This window comes from Bombyx mori, chromosome 16, assembly GCF_030269925.1.
Source record: "Bombyx mori chromosome 16, ASM3026992v2".
Classification (NCBI taxonomy): Eukaryota; Metazoa; Arthropoda; class Insecta; order Lepidoptera; family Bombycidae; genus Bombyx; species Bombyx mori.
In genome coordinates, this window is record NC_085122.1 from 4,415,667 (window position 1) to 4,433,531 (window position 17,865).

The 17,865-nt window shown below is 37.3% G+C and overlaps 1 protein-coding gene across 1 annotated transcript in view; it reads left to right on the top strand.

Moving 5' to 3' along the window:
- LOC110385685 (ras-like protein family member 10B) overlaps positions 1–17,865 on the top strand; it is a 58,210-nt gene continuing 40,345 nt past the window's right edge. The window contains exons 1-2 of the mRNA XM_021349838.3: positions 1–359; positions 3,895–3,972. Coding sequence (XP_021205513.1) covers positions 3,903–3,972 — 70 coding nt within the window. The 5' untranslated portion in view covers positions 1–359; positions 3,895–3,902. The remainder of the gene's footprint in view (positions 360–3,894; positions 3,973–17,865) is intronic.

The following is a 17,865-nucleotide window of genomic DNA, read 5'->3' on the forward strand; positions in this document are numbered from 1 at the left end:
CAAATGTCAAAATCATGACCGCAAATTGTTGAGCGCTCTCGATTAAAATTTTTCAATAAATTTTCGACAATATCATGAATGAAATCGAGCTTATATTAAATTAAAATACTTGTAGAATATCATAAATTAAACGATTGCGTTATATTCGTGTCAAAACACACGCGAAAACGAAAGTAGCTCAACAAAATGCCCGCGCGTTTCATTTGGCGTGAATTTTTTTGATGTTGTTGATGTTTAAGTGTTATTGTATTGATGTAATATTGTCTTCCGTGTAGCTTACGAGTTTATGTTTGATTGTGTAATTTTTTATTACTAGGTTGTGTTACTAATAGTTGAAAAAACTTCGTTGACTGCGAAAGGTAAGTTTTGTATGTAATAAAGAGTTGAGTAAAGACATTTAGTTGTTATAATATCATTTAATACTATTTTAAAATATGCTAATATAATCTAAATTTTCATGATATATTATTTAGGAATGCATTCTTCAAATCCTTAGGTATAATATATTAGGTATAGTAATGAAAAGTCATCGAATTCAAATGGAAGTTTACTTAGCTTATTAAAGCGCTTTCCTGCTAAAATGTGTCACTGTCGAGCTTCCCACTGATAGGAAGGAAGGGTGGGAAGAAAGAAAGATACCCAGAGCACAGTGGACTCTGCGGTATCACTATCACTACATAGTATAAAACAAAGTCGCTTTCTCTGTCCCTATATCTGTCTGTCCCTATGTATGCTTAAATCTTTAAAACTACGCAACGGATTTTGATGCGCTTTTTTTTAATAGAGTGATTGAAGAGGAAGGTTTATATGCATAATAACATCCATTAAATAGTGGAGAAATCAATAATAAATTACAGTTTCCGAAGCGAAGCGAGGGCGGGTCGCTAGTTTAAAATAAATATGAAAAGCATGATATAGTAATTTTCCAGGAGTCGTATACCACAACACTATCCTTAATTTTCGACGATGCGTAATGCCTCGTACAATGAAGTATCGAGCGAGATATAAAGCAAATCAGAAGGAAGCATAAAGCTGGACCCTCGCAATGAGGTCCAAAGGCCCATACAATAATAAAATCGGGAGATAATATTGACAATCGTCTATACAACTATTAAACAGAAAACATATGACCTCGGTCTATTCAAGCTGCGACTCGACTACTTTCATATTTTACGTCCATAGTAACAAGAAGCTATTGCTCTAATTCGTAAACCCCTAGTTCCTTTTATAGAGCGTATTGTATGCTTAGAACCGCTTCGATAAAGCGGCACGACACGAGAACCCAATCATCGTGGCCGCCGGTAACTACATTCCCGATCCTGCGGACAGAATGGAAAGCAGTCGACGTCGCCCCAAACACGTCATATCGGATCCTCCCGATCCACTAACGGTGCTTCTAGGTGCCTCAAGCACCGGTCATCGTTCTCGTCGAATCCGTCGCTTGCAACGAAGGGCTCGGCGAGTAAATTAACCCTCAGACACAGTCCACTGAGATTCTCACCGGATCTTCTCAGTGGGTCGCGTTTCCGATCCGGTGGTAGATTCTGCGAAGCACGGCTCTTGCTAGGGTTCGTGTTAGCAACGTCGTCAGGCTTGAGCCTCGTGAGCTCACCTACTAGTTAAGGTTACACTGATATAGCCTCTCTGGCTATCAGCTTAGGTAGGGAAAAAAATGCTTAGAAAAATGGGTACCACGATTCAAAATATTTCGTGAAATAAATTTCTCATGTGCGTTCTAATTTAAAAGTTATAACAGAAGATGTGCCAATACAAATGAGGCTTTAATTTACGTCGTGGACAGTTGAATTTGCATTGTAACGTCTCTGAGCTCTAGAAACTACTTTTGTTCCCCTGCTCAACGTGTGCCAACAAAGTTTCGAAAGCGTCTATTTTATATCTATAAAAAAATCGGATAGATAATCTTAACGTATTAGTGACGGTCTGCTCCTAAGTTCTGCAGATCGTCAAGTTCTTTAAGCTCCTTGTGATCAGCCCCCGGCCAGAAAAAGAAATCTTAGAGAAGCCATGAGCTGTCACAACGAATACGTCGATTCGATGTTATTTCCGTGATAATCTAAACATCTTCTTCTATGTATATAAAAATGAATTGCTGTTCGTTAATCTCGCTAAAACTAGCGAACGGCTGGACCGATTTGGCATATTTTTAAAATATGAAAAAAGATGAAAATGATCAGAACTATATAAAATAAAACAATTTTGTTTTTCCTTTGATGTGTCCCCGGTCGGACGGATTCTTTTTGTTTTTTGTTAAGTATATTTTATACAAAAGCTTAGTTCTTTTATTTATCGATTGAGGCACTACGAAGTCTGCCGGGTTAGCTAGTTGTTAATAAAAGCGACATTTTTACTGTTCCATAATGTGCGTTTTTACACTCTAGTGACACACGCCACCAGGGTAGTTATTTAAATTCTAGTTCTTTTCAGGCCTATTGTATAAAATATATACTATTAAATAAAAATAGACTATAGTATAAAAATAGACTATTCTAAATTAAAATTTACGTAAAAATAACTAGCGTTCAAGGAATCTTTGTTATGCCACATTTTTAAGGAGTTAAAGATGTCCTTGCAATCTTTAAGATTTCGACTACAGAAAGAATGTAAAACTTTTCATAGTAAGTAGTAATAGTCAAATAGCAAGAGCATTTCAAACACTAGAATGCGCGACACCGTCCTTGCTTTCACCCTTTACTAGCGCCACGATAAGAAAAAGCCTTGAAGAAAAGGTTGTAGGCAGTTATCTACGAAACATAAAATAGATTTATCGAAGCTGACGGCTATTTGAGAGTATTTTTACGTGAGAGATGAGGTGTACCCGCAATTTTTAACGCGAAAACATTTATCATTTAAGGACGCTATTGTTAAAATTGTCATTTTTTTACTTGCACTCATGTCGATCGGCTGAATCAAAATTTTTAATCAAAACGGATTATTAATTTAAATTTCTATGACAAGAAGTTCATTTCAAAACTTCTTTTGAAATTGAAATCTAAATTAATTACAATTATAATTTGAACTTTAAAATATTATCAAAACGTTTAAATATTTTTTTCCTAAAATAATCATCGATTTTATTTATTTAGTTTATTTGTTGAATATTAAATTTTCAGTTGTTATTTTATTAAATAATACAGGTGACATATTCTATTGAGACTAAAACCTCATTTTTCAAGGCAGACAGCGGCACTCACGCTGTGTTAAAAATGAGTTTAAATAGGTAACGTTGTGACCGATTTGACGGTGCATAAAATAAGGAATTGAACTAAGCAAAACAGGCGTCTATTACAAGTACAATACGCTCTATCACTAGTAAAACACGTAATAATAATATCTGGAAAATCGCCAGCCCTGAGTTTCATGCGGATTCTACTCAATGGTGAAACTGCATTCCGAATCGGTAGTACAGTACGGTTTAAAAGCACCAGTGAAGGTGTGCTTAAATAAACGTTTTAATTCTGATGTATTTTGCTGAAACCTTCAACTGCTACGACGCCCAAGGAGAAGACAAGGGGTGCATTTTTTTTTTATTGCTTAGATGCGTAGACGAGCTCACAGCCCACCTGGTGTTAAGTGGTTACTGGAGCTCATAGACATCTACAACGTAAATCCGCCACCCACCTTAAGATATAAGTTCTAAGGTCTCAAGTATAGTTACAACGGCTGCCCCGCCCTTCAAACCGAAACGCATTACTGCTTCACGGCAGAAATAGACGGAGTGGTGGTGCCTACCCGCGCGGACTCACAAGAGGTCCTACCTCAATCCTACCTCTCCTAAATCGATGCCACATTACGTATAAACATTTTCAGTTATTCACATGGTTCGCGAACATTCCAGAAAGTACTTTCAATTCAAATAATAATTTATTTTTGCAGGTTTCGTTATGCGTTGCAAGAGGAGAACGTCGCAGACGAATAGAACCTCGCGACATACAGACAAGAAGTACACGATCCGTAAGTATAGCTTGCTCTCTTTTTTTTATGATTGAAGGATTACTGGTAGCTCGGAGGCCTTTCCAGTTTCATCAGGACAGGTGGGCGAACAAAGGTTCAGTCAGTAGAGGTAGAACTAGCTAACAGCTGCCCGAGCGGCTTCGAAGAAGACCTAACAACTCAGTAGCAGCCGCTTCGCGAATGAATCTACAATTGGATCGGAAGCGTTCTTGTATTGACCCACGTTCACGGTTATATATATTAGGTTTGCGTACAGTACATTTAATGAAGGGCCCAACAACGATTATAAATTAAAAAATACGCACCACAATATTCTTAATTGAATACAATTAAACAATGCCAGATAATTAGATACGGTGAGTTGATCTACAAAACCAAGGTTTCAGCAATTGTCCGACACAAATGCCACCGACCACATCATCTTACCCAACCAGTTAATTGCGTGTTATACCAGCAAAAGAAGCAGCGTTACATACCCTGACTCGGTTTCAAAACACAGTTACGTTAAAATACAGCACGCGAGATATTGCGTTGTTGTTATAACACAGTGAAATGTTAGAAAGTCGATTTTTTCATTTTCGCGAACGCAGATCACGATGCACCAATCTCAAATGAGACGATATTTAAGAATATCGAAAACCGACTTAAAAAAAAAACTGTTAAAATTTTTTTTGTGATGCATAATGTAACATTTTAATTTCGGAGTCGGTACAAAAAAAAAACTTTTCCTACACAAAAAGAAACACTTTCTAACACCGTTTATTTGAATTTGTACAGTTGATTTTTTTATTGAATAATACAATACGAATGAACGTATAAACGCTACGAATAACCGCTATGACCAAATAAGTCGGTTTTGTGGAAGTGATGTTATATTTTTTTAAATCCGACAATAACATATATTAAATATTTGAAAATTTATAATAAAGACGCCAAATTCGTAAGTTTTTTTTTTTTTTTTTAAATACATTTGATGTAATTTTTTCATTTGTTCTTGAGCTCGCCACTCGCATGTCTTTCATCCAAATGAGATGAAAATTTGCCCCGTTGACTCCTTCAGGAACAGTTTTAGCGTAGCACCGTCAACGTACCATTGGTGGTACATCGGATGGATGTTATTAAAATGATGTTATTAAAACTAATTTTACCACTACCTTAGTCGTCTGTGACCATGAGAAGTGTAAAGTATTCGAACCGATCAAAATAATATAATGACAATTAAAAAGTGTGAGATTAAGCCGTAAAAGTACTTTATTCTGTCTACTACTCGCGAAAACTAAGTAAATACTAAAATGATTTTTAATGCAATCACCGATATAGTTTGAAGACAGCAGGTTTTATTAGTGCGTAATAAAAAGGATATTTTGGATATTATTTTATTTTTCTTCAATTTTTTCCCACTATGGGCTCGGAAAATATTCGATTGCACTCAAAGATTTATTTACAAACATCTACAGTCGCAAGGAATCGAGTTCCGGCGAGTCGTAACACGTTCTGGGTTCCAGCCAATTTCGAGATCCAGACAGTTGGGCGTCCAAAAACACGGCACAAGCGATACATGAGCAAGAAATCGCAGTATTATTTTAATAAGACTTTTCTGCAAATCGTTAAAAGTAACGGCTACGTGATGTAATTAGTTTTTAGGGGGGTTTTATTATGGACGACTTCGCAAACCCTATTAGTATATTTTTGATTGCCCTTGCAGGCAGACGAGCACACGGCCCACCTGATGGTGAGTGGTCACCGTCGCCCATGGACTTCAGCAATGCCAGCCATCTCCACAAGCCTCGTTTGAAGAACGACATGTCATAGCGCTCGGGATGTGGCTATGTGGGATGTGTATCAGAGTTTTTAAGTGGAAAAGCGGATGCGGAGAAGTCTTATAGATACGTATTTAAAAAAGGTTGTTAATAAATAAATAACAGCAATCGGACAATTGTAATGAAAATCAAAACAACTTTATTTAAAACGAAAAGTGAAACTTGTTTTTTTTTTTATTGCTTAGATGGGTGGACGAGCTCACAGCCCACCTGGTGTTAAGTGGTTACTGGAGCCCATAGACATCCACAACGTAAATGCGCCACCCACCTTGAGATATAAATTCTAAGGTCTCAGTATAGTTACAACGGCTGCCCCACCCTTCAAACCGAAACGCATTACTGCTTCACGGCAGAAATAGGCAGGGCGGTGGTACCCACTCGCGCGGACTCACAAGAGGTCCTACCACCAGTAATTACGCAAATTATAATTTTGCAGGTTTCATTTTTAATCACAAGATGTTATTCCTTCACCGTGGAAGTCAATCGTGAACATTTATTGAGTACGTATTTCATTAGAAAAATTGGTATCCGCCTGAGATTCGAACATCGGTGCATCGCTCAACACGAATGCATCGGACGTCTTATCCGTTAGGCCACGACGACTTCTAATTTTTCAAAACGCCCTACAATTTTGTTAAACAATGTACAAACATAGGGGGTTATTTGTATATAGTAGAAGTACTTTATAAAGTATTCCGCCTAAGACCATTATACAAAGGAGAAAACCTGAGCATTGTTCTGTTTCAAAATAAACAGAAAACAATATTTAAATACAATAATTAAGTAGTCACGATTATAAATGCTACCGTCTCGAGAGATGTTTCGAGAATGATTTCTTTATAACCGACTAGCGACCCGCCCTCGCTTCGCTTCGGAAAGTGTAATTTATTATTGATTTCTCCACTATATAATGGATGTTATTATGCATATAAACCTTTCTCTTCAATCATTCTATCTATCAAAAAAAACCGCATCAAAATCCGTTGCGTAGTTTTAAAGATTTAAGCATGCATAAGGACAGACAGATATAGGGACAGAGAAAGCGACTTTGTTTTATACTATGTAGTGATATTTACCGAACAAAACCATCGGAATAAACAGAACGGAACCTTGATACGTTTCTTGTTACTTCGGAAATTTCAACCTCAAAGAATCACAAAGAAACACGACGCCTGCAAACTCAAGTTTATCCAGTAAATATTAATTTCGATTGCTTAGCGAAGTTCTTCAGACAAAAGTTCACACAGTTTTGAGACATTGTCAAAGTTGATCCTCAATAAGGCTTTGTTAGAAATAAAGGGAGAAGTTTTAATTAATACGTTGAATAAGTTTTTAGATTTTGAAGGGTTTCGTAAAATACTTAAAATTCATTTTAGGAAGTTTTTAAAAGGAACCAATGGAGAGAGTTATGGTAAACGTTAGTGAATATGAAAGTATTTTTTTATTACACTAGACGATCGGATCAGCCCACGGCCATGCTCATATGAAGTTACTGGAACCAATATACCTCACAACAATTACGAGAAGGGTTGATCATGTCGCATTGCTGCTATGAAGAAGTGTCGTGGTTTGAAGTCGTCCTGGCCTAAAGGATAAGGCGTCCGGTTCATACGTGTTGAGCGATGCACCGGTGTTCGAATCTCAGGCGGGGGTACCAATTTTTCTATTGAAATACGTACTCAACAATTGTTCACGATTGACTTCCACGGTGAAGGAATAACATCATGTGATAAAAATCAAACCCGCAAAATTAGGATTTGCGTAATGACTGGTGGTAGGACACTCTTGTGAGGCCGCGCGGGTAGGTACCACCACCTTGCGTATTTCTGCGGTGAAGCAGTAATGCGTTTCGGTTTGAAGGGTGGAGCAGGCGCTGTAACTATACTTAAGACCTTAGAACTCATATCTCAAGATGGGTGGCGGCATTTACGTTGTAGATGTCTATGGGCTCCAGTAACCACTTAACACCAGGTGCGCTGTGAGCTCGTCCATCCATCTAAGCAATAATAAAAAAAAGGTTACTGGAACCCGCACAATAGCTACGAGAAGGGTTGGTCATATCGCATTACTGCCATGAAGAAGTGTTCTGACGTTGCCTTCGAATACTTGCAGATAGGTTCGAGATCTAGATCGTTGTGAAGATTCGTAACGCACCATATGCTCTAGCGGCTAATCTAAAAAAACAAAATTCAAGCTTTGGCATCCAAATACACTTCATAAATAGCCGTAGGCCGTCTGAGCGAACTCTACACTTGCATAGGTCATGATTTAGTGTAGACCGTGTAGACAAATTTTCTAAAATGCCATTTTATTATCAAGGGATGGTTTAGTTTATAAGTTTATTTTTAGTGAGGAATTTTTCAATGTAATTTTGACAGTAAATTGCCTTGAAAATTTGCACATATTTCTCCGGGTTATTATTAAAATAGTGTTTTTAGTCAATAATAATAAATAAAAAAATTAAATGTCATCGAAGGTAAACAATCTCATAGCTCACTCGATCCTTACTAAGTAGCCAATTTGACCCATAAGCTCCCTAATATTTTTGCGGTCTTACAATAAATACGTTCTGTAAAACAGACCAACACAATTTTGCAAATTTTCTAACACTAATTTGTAGTTATTTTTGGCTGAAGAACGCGCCACTACGTAAATTACCACATTCTTCTATATGTCACTATCGTTGTCCCAACTAAGCAATAATAAAAAATCCGCTTAGTTAATACTATACTGACAAAATGGCAGCCAATTTGGTCCATAAGCTCCCTAATATTTTTGCGGTCTTACAATAAATAAGTTCTACAAAACAGACCAACACAATTTTGCAAATTTTCTAACACTAATTTGTAGTTATTTTTGGCTGAAGAACGCGCCACTACGTAAATTACCACATTCTTCTATATGTCACTATCGTTGTCCCAACTAAGCAATAATAAAAAATCCGCTTAGTTAATACTATACTGACAAAATGGCAGCCAATTTGGTCCATAAGCTCCCTAATATTTTTGCGGTCTTACAATAAATACGTTCTATAAAACAGACCAACACAATTTTGCAAATTTTCTAACGCTAATTTGTAGTTATTTTTGGCTGAAGAACGCGCCACTACGTAAATTATCACATTCTTCTATCTGTCACTATCGTTGTCCCAGCTAAGCAATAATAAAAAATCCGCTTAGTTAATACTATACTGACAAAATGGCAGCCAATTTGGTCCATAAGCTCCCTAATATTTTTGCGGTCTTACAATAAATACGTTCTATAAAACAGACCAACACAATTTTGCAAATTTTCTAACGCTAATTTGTAGTTATTTTTGGCTGAAGAACGCGCCACTACGTAAATTATCACATTCTTCTATCTGTCACTATCGTTGTCCCAGCTAAGCAATAATAAAAAATCCGCTTAGTTAATACTATACTGACAAAATGGCAGCCAATTTGGTCCATAAGCTCCCTAATATTTTTGCGGTCTTACAATAAATACGTTCTATAAAACAGACCAACACAATTTTGCAAATTTTCTAACGCTAATTTGTAGTTATTTTTGGCTGAAGAACGCGCCACTACGTAAATTATCACATTCTTCTATCTGTCACTATCGTTGTCCCAGCTAAGCAATAATAAAAAATCCGCTTAGTTAATACTATACTGACAAAATGGCAGCCAATTTGGTCCATAAGCTCCCTAATATTTTTGCGGTCTTACAATAAATAAGTTCTACAAAACAGACCAACACAATTTTGCAACTTTTCTAACGCTAATTTGTAGTTATTTTTGGCTGAAGAACGCGCCACTACGTAAATTACCACATTCTTGTATCTGTCACTATCGTTGTCCCAACTAAGCAATAATAAAAAATCCGCTCAGTAAATACTATACTAGACTAATACTTTTGTGTTCCAATGAGAATGGATATAACACAAAACTAGCTCGAACAACATATAAAAACATCGTAAATATACTCTGAAACTATGTCGGCAGTTAGCCAATGAAATACGGCGGGCTTCCATCTTAAATTATGGCGTTCGGGAAAAAATACAGTATTGTTTATAGCATACCAATAATTTCTTATTCCGCGATAGTTTTCCACCATAGCCAATTAGAAAAACATGTGATACAAACTTTTCAAAATGCATACGTGCCTGTGAAAACATAAAAAAGTTTCTAATCCAATCTAAATATGCTGCTTTAAACGTAATAACATCAATCATAGTTTTCATAACAAATAAAACTTGTGTAAGTACTTGATTTGTATTTCAAAGTAATTTATGAACATAATTAAAACAATTTTTACGGCTTAATCTCGCATATTTTGTAGTCATTACGACTACGACGATGACGACGAAAACTGAAAGTGTTCGAAATCTCAGAAAAAAACACAGTAACAACAAAAAACGCGAGACTAAACCGTAAAATTAGTTTTAATTATGTCCAAGTTACTCGCGAATACCAAAGAAAACACTTGATCAATTGAGGTTTTCTCTATGTGAAATAAAATGTGTGTTCACGGGCAAATGAATTTTTATGTAATACCCCCGCAAGGAACCTCTGCAATCCGATGTAAGTAATATTAATTCGTAAAATAAAGAAAAAAGGTTCCGTACAAATAATGAAACAAATTATCTATTTCATACTGTATGATGATGTATTTAGTGATTTAAATTTTTTTATCGATAGAGAACCCGACAGAGAATTATTTCGGGCGATCACAATATCTCCTTTTTACAGGTAGTATTCATCCCTTTTACCTTCGATTAGTATAATAGTTCGTGGTCCACCTTTTAGTAAGCTGTATGATAGTTCATAGACATCACGACCCGAATTCCGCCTTGAGTTCGGCATATGAGTTCGAAGTCTTAAATATATTGTATTCTCCCATCCTTCTACATGGAAGCACTGCCTTCTCTTCTGCTGAGTGTAGGTCTCTTCGAATGCACCCCATTCTCTTCGGTCTCTTGCCTTTCGCATTCAGTCCTTACCAACCACTTTGACCAGGTCCTTGGTCCACCTCGTTGGCTGTGGGCCAGGTTACGACGTCCAGTACTTTTGCGCCCCACCGATTGTCAGTGCGACGGCATATGCCATTATTTATCTGATATTCCTCAAATACACTTCGGCTCTCGTAATCTTCCTTCTTATTTCCTCAGCACATATCCTTCAAACGAAATTTGAACAAAATAATTGGCGGTAGACTATAATAGGCCGTAGCCTTCGACGGTGATCTTCATTTTTTTTTCCTAACTATGCTGGTAGCCTTGAGAGGCTATTTCAGCTTCACCCTAACGTGTGTAGATGAGCTCACGGGGCTCAAACTGGAGTGTTGCTAACACTCACCCTAGCAAGAGCAGTGTTTCGTCGAATCTACCACCGGATCGGAAACGCGACCCACTGAGAAGATCCGGCAAGAAACTCAGTGGGGGGTGATCAAAAAAATCATAGTAGCATTTCAGTCATAAGCATGCGGATCCCTAAAAAGATCGCACAGAATCGTACTATAGCAAAGTAAGCAATTCCGACGAGTGCACAGACTCTGCCAAGTTTCCGCTACACTAAATTGAAATTTGTTACCAAGATCACGATTTACAAAGGTCAGCTGCGAGATATTTTAAAATTTATTCTGGGAGTTTGAAATTGGTAGTTTAAAATACAGATTACGGCGTACTGCGGTGCCGAGAATTCCAATTTGCCAACCAAAATATACTCAAACGATCATGAGGTTGAAGTTTCAATTACATAATAATGGAAAAATATTTCAACCAGGAACATTCGAGCATGGCTTTGTTGCCGGAACCGGCAGGACATTGCTACCGACCCGTGTGAGCTTAAAACACTCTTAGTCAATAATTAATTTTTTTTTCCTACCTATGTTGATAGCCTTGAGAGGCTATATCAGCTTCGCTCTAAGGTGTAGGTGAGCTCACGGGGCTCAAACCGGAGTGGTGCTAACACTGGCCCTAGCTAGAACAGTGCTTCGCAGTATCTACCACCGGATCGGAAACGCGACCCAGCGAGAAACTCAGTGGGTTAAATAATTACACGAATCGTTCCGTCAAAGCGAAAACGATTTCGTTAATTCATATAATTTACTAATTTAATAAATCAATAGTAGATCGATCAAAGACTTATCAAAAATTAAACATTAAAATGTTTTAAATTAAACTAAAAAACATTGATTAAATAAATAAATAAATAAATAAACAGGTTAATTTTAATTTATATTAAATTAATAAATAGTTAAAATTTTAAAAATTATGAATTTTCCGTTTAATTAACCGACAATTAAAAACTTGTCAAAACTTCATTCTGAAAAACTTCATTTAGTTAGTACAGATGTTTAATATTTTCCCGAGCCGAATTCCGTTTGAACACGTCAAGACGAAGGATTTTCCGAATAAAAGCACTCGATCGAGTGTAAGTAAACAAGTCTGTTTCTTCAGAACTAAGTTAAAACTTCCACCGTTTTACGCTGTTTTTTTTTTGGTAACTTTTTAATAAAACTTCGTAAGGGCTGAGTGAAGGGAGCCCAATACAGGCAGAAGTGGCTTAGTTCGAAATTAGTTACGTTAAATTTACTTTCCTTTTCCCTTTAGCATAATAGTATAAGCTGGCTGTATTTGAGTTTTTTATTAGTTGAAAGGCGTTTTGTGAGTCAGCACAGGTAACAATGTTCGGCCTATTTCTGCCGCGAAGTATTTATTCATTAAATCATTCGTGGACACAGGGAGGCTGTCGTTATATCCTTAAATTAATACGTAAAGGAAAAACTTTGTATCCCTTTTTACTAAAATTGCGCGGACGGAGGAGTATGAAATTTCCCACACTTATAGAGTAATTAAAGAAGGAGTGCAGAATGCTAATATTTGTTTAAATTATTCCTAAAAAATACATTAAATAAATAATAAAAACATTACACACACTACCATGTATTTGACGCACACATGCATACATACTGTTTATTTATTGTCAAACTTTTGTTCTTGACGTCTGTGGTCAAATTGAGAGTAGGTTAAATATTGTTTGTCTTTATTAAGATTTTTCTATAGTGTAGTCTTGGCGAAATTTGTGATTATATAAGTATAAATAAAATCATAATATAAAATCATAATAGTGTACGAACTTATAATTTCAATTAATTATAGTCGAATTTCGACTACCGGGCGACCACTAGTTATAAAATTAAATATATAGCCGAGTCTGACGTCATATCTCAAATTAGGTGGGGCGGCATTAGGGTTGTGATCCGCACGGGCGCCAGTAACCGTTTGCCAGTATATCAATCGTGAAATGATAATTTTAACCAGAATTTTTTTTAAATGTATTTTTAAATATTATTTTTTATGTATCAAAAAAACAAACATCATAACATAGATTAAAAAAAAAAGTGTGTGTGTCCGCTCCGACGCACGACTGGAGTTTACTGGATATAAAAAATTAAACGAAACAATACGAGAAATAGTTCTATATTACGACAACACGATACACTACAGATTATTAACAAATTAACGAGACACAAAACAAACGACTAACAAATATATGAAAATACAATAATGAGAGAAACGCGCGATCAGTACGAGGCTTTGTGGCGGACTGCCGGCGCAGCAGCCCGGCGTCACCTGCGATAACGCGGCCGCGCGTTGGCTCCTGATTGGCGCGCGCACGCATCACGCAATCAGGAGCCAATCAGGCGCATAACGCATTTCGTGTGACATGCTAGTACGATTTTGGTCCCCATAATTTTCATACCCCGGGCCTATATATGTAAATCGATTCTTAAGGAGTAAACTCCAAAAACTTACGAATCTATTCCGATAGTAATTTCAAGGATTCCACAAAAGTAATTTTCGTTTCTCGAGCGTTCCCGCTGTCGAGATGAACTCTTAATTGTCCGGGAGAGAGCCGCAATTATATCGCCATCGCATTTTTATTGTACGTTTTACTGCACCGTACCGCAATTTGCATTGAAATGTTTAATGCAATTTTCATCGTATTCGGGTGTGCGGCGAATGCAATTAAACACTTGGAGCTTTGCAGATTTTCGCGTTTATTAAAGGTTGGGTGAGACCTGCTGTTACACGGATGTTAAATCATTACATAGTATAAAACAAAGTCGCTTTCTCGGTCCCTATATCTGTCTGTCCCTATGTATGCTTAAATCTTTAAAACTACGCAACGGATTTTGATGCGTTTTTTTTAATAGATAGAGTGTTTAAAAAGGAAGGTTTATATGTATAATAACATCCATTAAATAGTGAAGAAATCAATAATAAATTACAGTTTCCGAAGCGAAGCGAGGGCGGGTCGTTAGTTTGTAATAAAACATGCAAAACTCTTCACACAGCTAGGTATCTCACAGGTACCATACTCGTTTAATGGAATTAGATTAGCTTCTCAATGAAATAGTCGCTTCTTAATATTGTTACGCCGGTGAGAGTAACGCCATCTATCGCCGAATAGCCGAACGAATATTGAAGGATCTAGTAGCATCTAGAACGCTTGAGGAGTACAACGCCATCTATTGTCAGATATCGGAAACACACGATACTCGACTTTTGTGGAATGTTCTCAATGATTCTAGGGATTTCGTCTCGACTATAAAAGCGTTGCAGAGATGGCACGAGGTCAATCAGTAATCGGAACTACTCGAAGCGAAACAGCGAACGAATCACCTAAAGCGAAGCAGAAGAGGCGAATTGAAAATTTTAAAGTGTTTGTGAAGTGTTTAAAGCGTTCTAAGTGTTGAATACAGTTTTTAAGTTGTACTCCGGTAGAATTTTTATTTATACCGAACCCTAGCGCGTAACAATATCATAGAACGCTGTCACTTAATTTCTCTTTCAAAGGTTTCCGTTATTTAAAAACATCACGTTTTTGGAACAAAAGGTGATATAGAAAAGTCTATGAAAAAATCACTATCTCCCAATGAGTGCTTCACAAAATTTGATTCGGTAGGTTCGAATTTTAGCCCGTACAAATAATACAGCTGATAGAGATGTATAAAATTCGCGTTCGATATTTAGGTCACATCAAAAATATCCAGTGAGCTTAAAAGGCTTTTATTTTTTAATCAATTAGTGTCAAATCACTCAGTGTTGCAATTTCTATATATGTTTTACCGCTATATCTCTTTTTGAACCGTTGTACGAATTCAGTTGAGCCTGAACCTCAGAATGCAGAAAATGAATGTAATGTTCTCCGATGAAGAAATAGTCTCAATATTTACATTATTCATATACGTTCACGATCGACTTCCACGGTGAAGGAATAAATAACAACGTGTAATAAAAATCAAACCCGCAAAATTATAATTTGTGTAATTACTGGTGGTAGGAACTCTTGTGAGTCCGCGCGGGTAGGTACCACCACCCTGCCTATTTCTGCCGTGAAGCAGTAATGCGTTTCGGTTTGAAGGGTGGGGCAGCCGTTGTAACTATATTGAGATCTTAGAACTTATATCCTAGGGTGGGTGGCGCATCTATGGGCACCAATCACTCCCGTAACACCAGGTGGGTTGTAAGCTCGTCCACCCATCTAAGCTATAAAAGCATGACGTAAGTTGCTTCATTATTTTTTAAATGGAGGTGCGTCGTGACATTACTCTTATGATATCCATGTGTCTTGGTGACAATGATTAGTAAGATATTTATTGCGTAAGGAATAATTTGGTTTCTTTATTGGTTTAGTTTGTTAATCTGTCTGAAAATCAGGGCCAATGAATGTTCGCCCCTTAATTTATCTAAGTTATCCAACCAAGATCAGTCCTTCTAAAACTGTGCAGAACACACGCACCACTGTAAAACGTATTGAAAGTCCCTTTTAACTGAAAACTGTTATTAAAATTTCCCAATCTTCTAATGTGATAGTTGAATACTTTCTACTACTAAATCAGTGAAACACAATGTTTTTATGTTTTATTTGCTTCAATAGGTAGATGAGTTCACTACAAGCTGTTGCCGGAGTCCATAGTCATCAACAATCTTCAGACATGAGGTCTAAAGTCTCAGTTTTACAGCACAACGGCTGCCTCGCCCTTCAAATCGAAACGCATTACTGCTTCACAGCAGAAACAGGCAGAGCAGTGGTACCAAATACCCGTGCCTGATACTAAAACGCCGTACCACCAGTAAATGTCTGATGTAGGAAGACGGCAGCGACGGTATGATCACATGAGTAGAAAACCGGAAAACTTTCAAAAGCAAAGATTCAGAATTTACTTCAGTAATTGCGGGCGTGCATACGTCATTACGGATCCTCCCGATCCATTAACGGTGCTTTTAGGTACCATAAGCAACGGTCACCGTCTTCGTCAAACCCGTCGCTTGTGACGAAAGGCTCGACGAGTGAATTAACTCATAGACTCAGTCCACTGAGTTTCTCGCCCGATCTTCTCAGTGGGTCGCGTTTCCAATCCGGTGGTAGATTCTGCGAAGCACTACTCTTACTGGGGCCAGTGTTAACAACACTCCCGGTTTGAGCCCCATGAGCTCACCTACACATCAAGGAGAAGCTGAAATAGCCTCTCAAGGCTATCAGAATAGGTAGGAAAAAAAATGCGGGTGTGGTAAGCCCACAACGGTAAAGTAGTCACCTTCCGTTCTGATGTCTAAGGGCTCCCAGGACGACTTTATGCCGGGTATAATAAATGTATCAACCCTTTACGTGTGATATACGTGTATATGTTTCTGTTTCATGAAGCCAAAAAACCGCAAGCGTGATGAGGTTAATGGATGCGGTTAGCAATAATATATATCCTTCATTCTCGTTTCATTTTCGTTCAGGGAATTAAGCAAAATGTATATAAAATTATTTGTTTGCTCTTTGTGCTCTGTTTGTATTGAATTAATACGTGTACGTAATGCAGACTGCCTCAATTCATACCTAAATTTATATACTTAGTCTGGCCATAAATACTGTTACAATTAAAAATAAAAAAATTCTATTGCAAATAACATTTATTACTTTTACAGTGTGTTAGTTTAATACATAAATATAAAACAATTTAAAGTATAAAAAGCTTATTCGAAGTGGTCTCCATTGGCTGCAATACAATCCTTTAAACGTTGAGGCCAGTTATCAATAGAAGCACGCACTCTTTCCATGGGAAAATTTTTCCTTGCCAATCGTACGGATTTTTTTAGGGACTCCAAATTATCATGGCGTTTAGAGCAAGCCGTACTCTCTAAAACTGATCATAAATCATAATCCAGCGGACTAAGATCGGGACTAGACGACGGCCAGTCTTCAGCTCTGATGAAGTCCGAAACGTTCGTTTCCAACCAAGACTGCGTAGACCGAGCTTTATGACCTGGCGCCGAGTCTTGCTGGAAGGACCATTCTTGATTATTGAACATGGTGTTGTTAAGGGGCTTCACTACCTTCTCAAGAATGGTATCTTGATACACTTGTGCCGATGTTTTGATACCTTTTTCACAAAAGTATGGCTCAGTCACTCCTTCATAGCTAATACCCCACCAAACCATCACTGAAGTCGGATAGTGCCCACGTTACACTCTGTCGACTAATTGGGAAGCTTCCTTAGAGCTTTGAGCATAAATACGGTCATTTTGTTTGTTAAAATGTTGCTCAATTGTAAAAATTTTCTCATCCGTAAACAAAATTTTTCTATGACCTCCCTTTGCGTACCGCTTCAGTAGTTGTTTCGATTTTACCACCCTATCTATTCTCTTTTAAATTATCAGTGAAGAAATGACCAGTACGTTATAGGCTACAAGTCCTAAGTCATCTTTTAAAATACGCGACATGGTTCTAGGTGCTATCTTCATCTCCCGAGATAAAATCTTTGCTTTCGGACATGATTTCTTCGAATTCTTTCCCTTACTGCTTTGACCACATTTTTCGTACGAACACTACGTGGACGGCCAGATCTTTTTCTGCCACAAACAGAGGAGGTCTCATTGCACCTATTAATAGCCCGGTACACAAACATTTTACTAATACCAAGCGTATGGAGAGTTTTAAAAATTGCATTTGGCTCCATACCTACTTTGTGTAATGCAATCACAGCGATTCGGTTCTCTTTATCACCCCACTCCATTTTAATATCGCAAAATGTT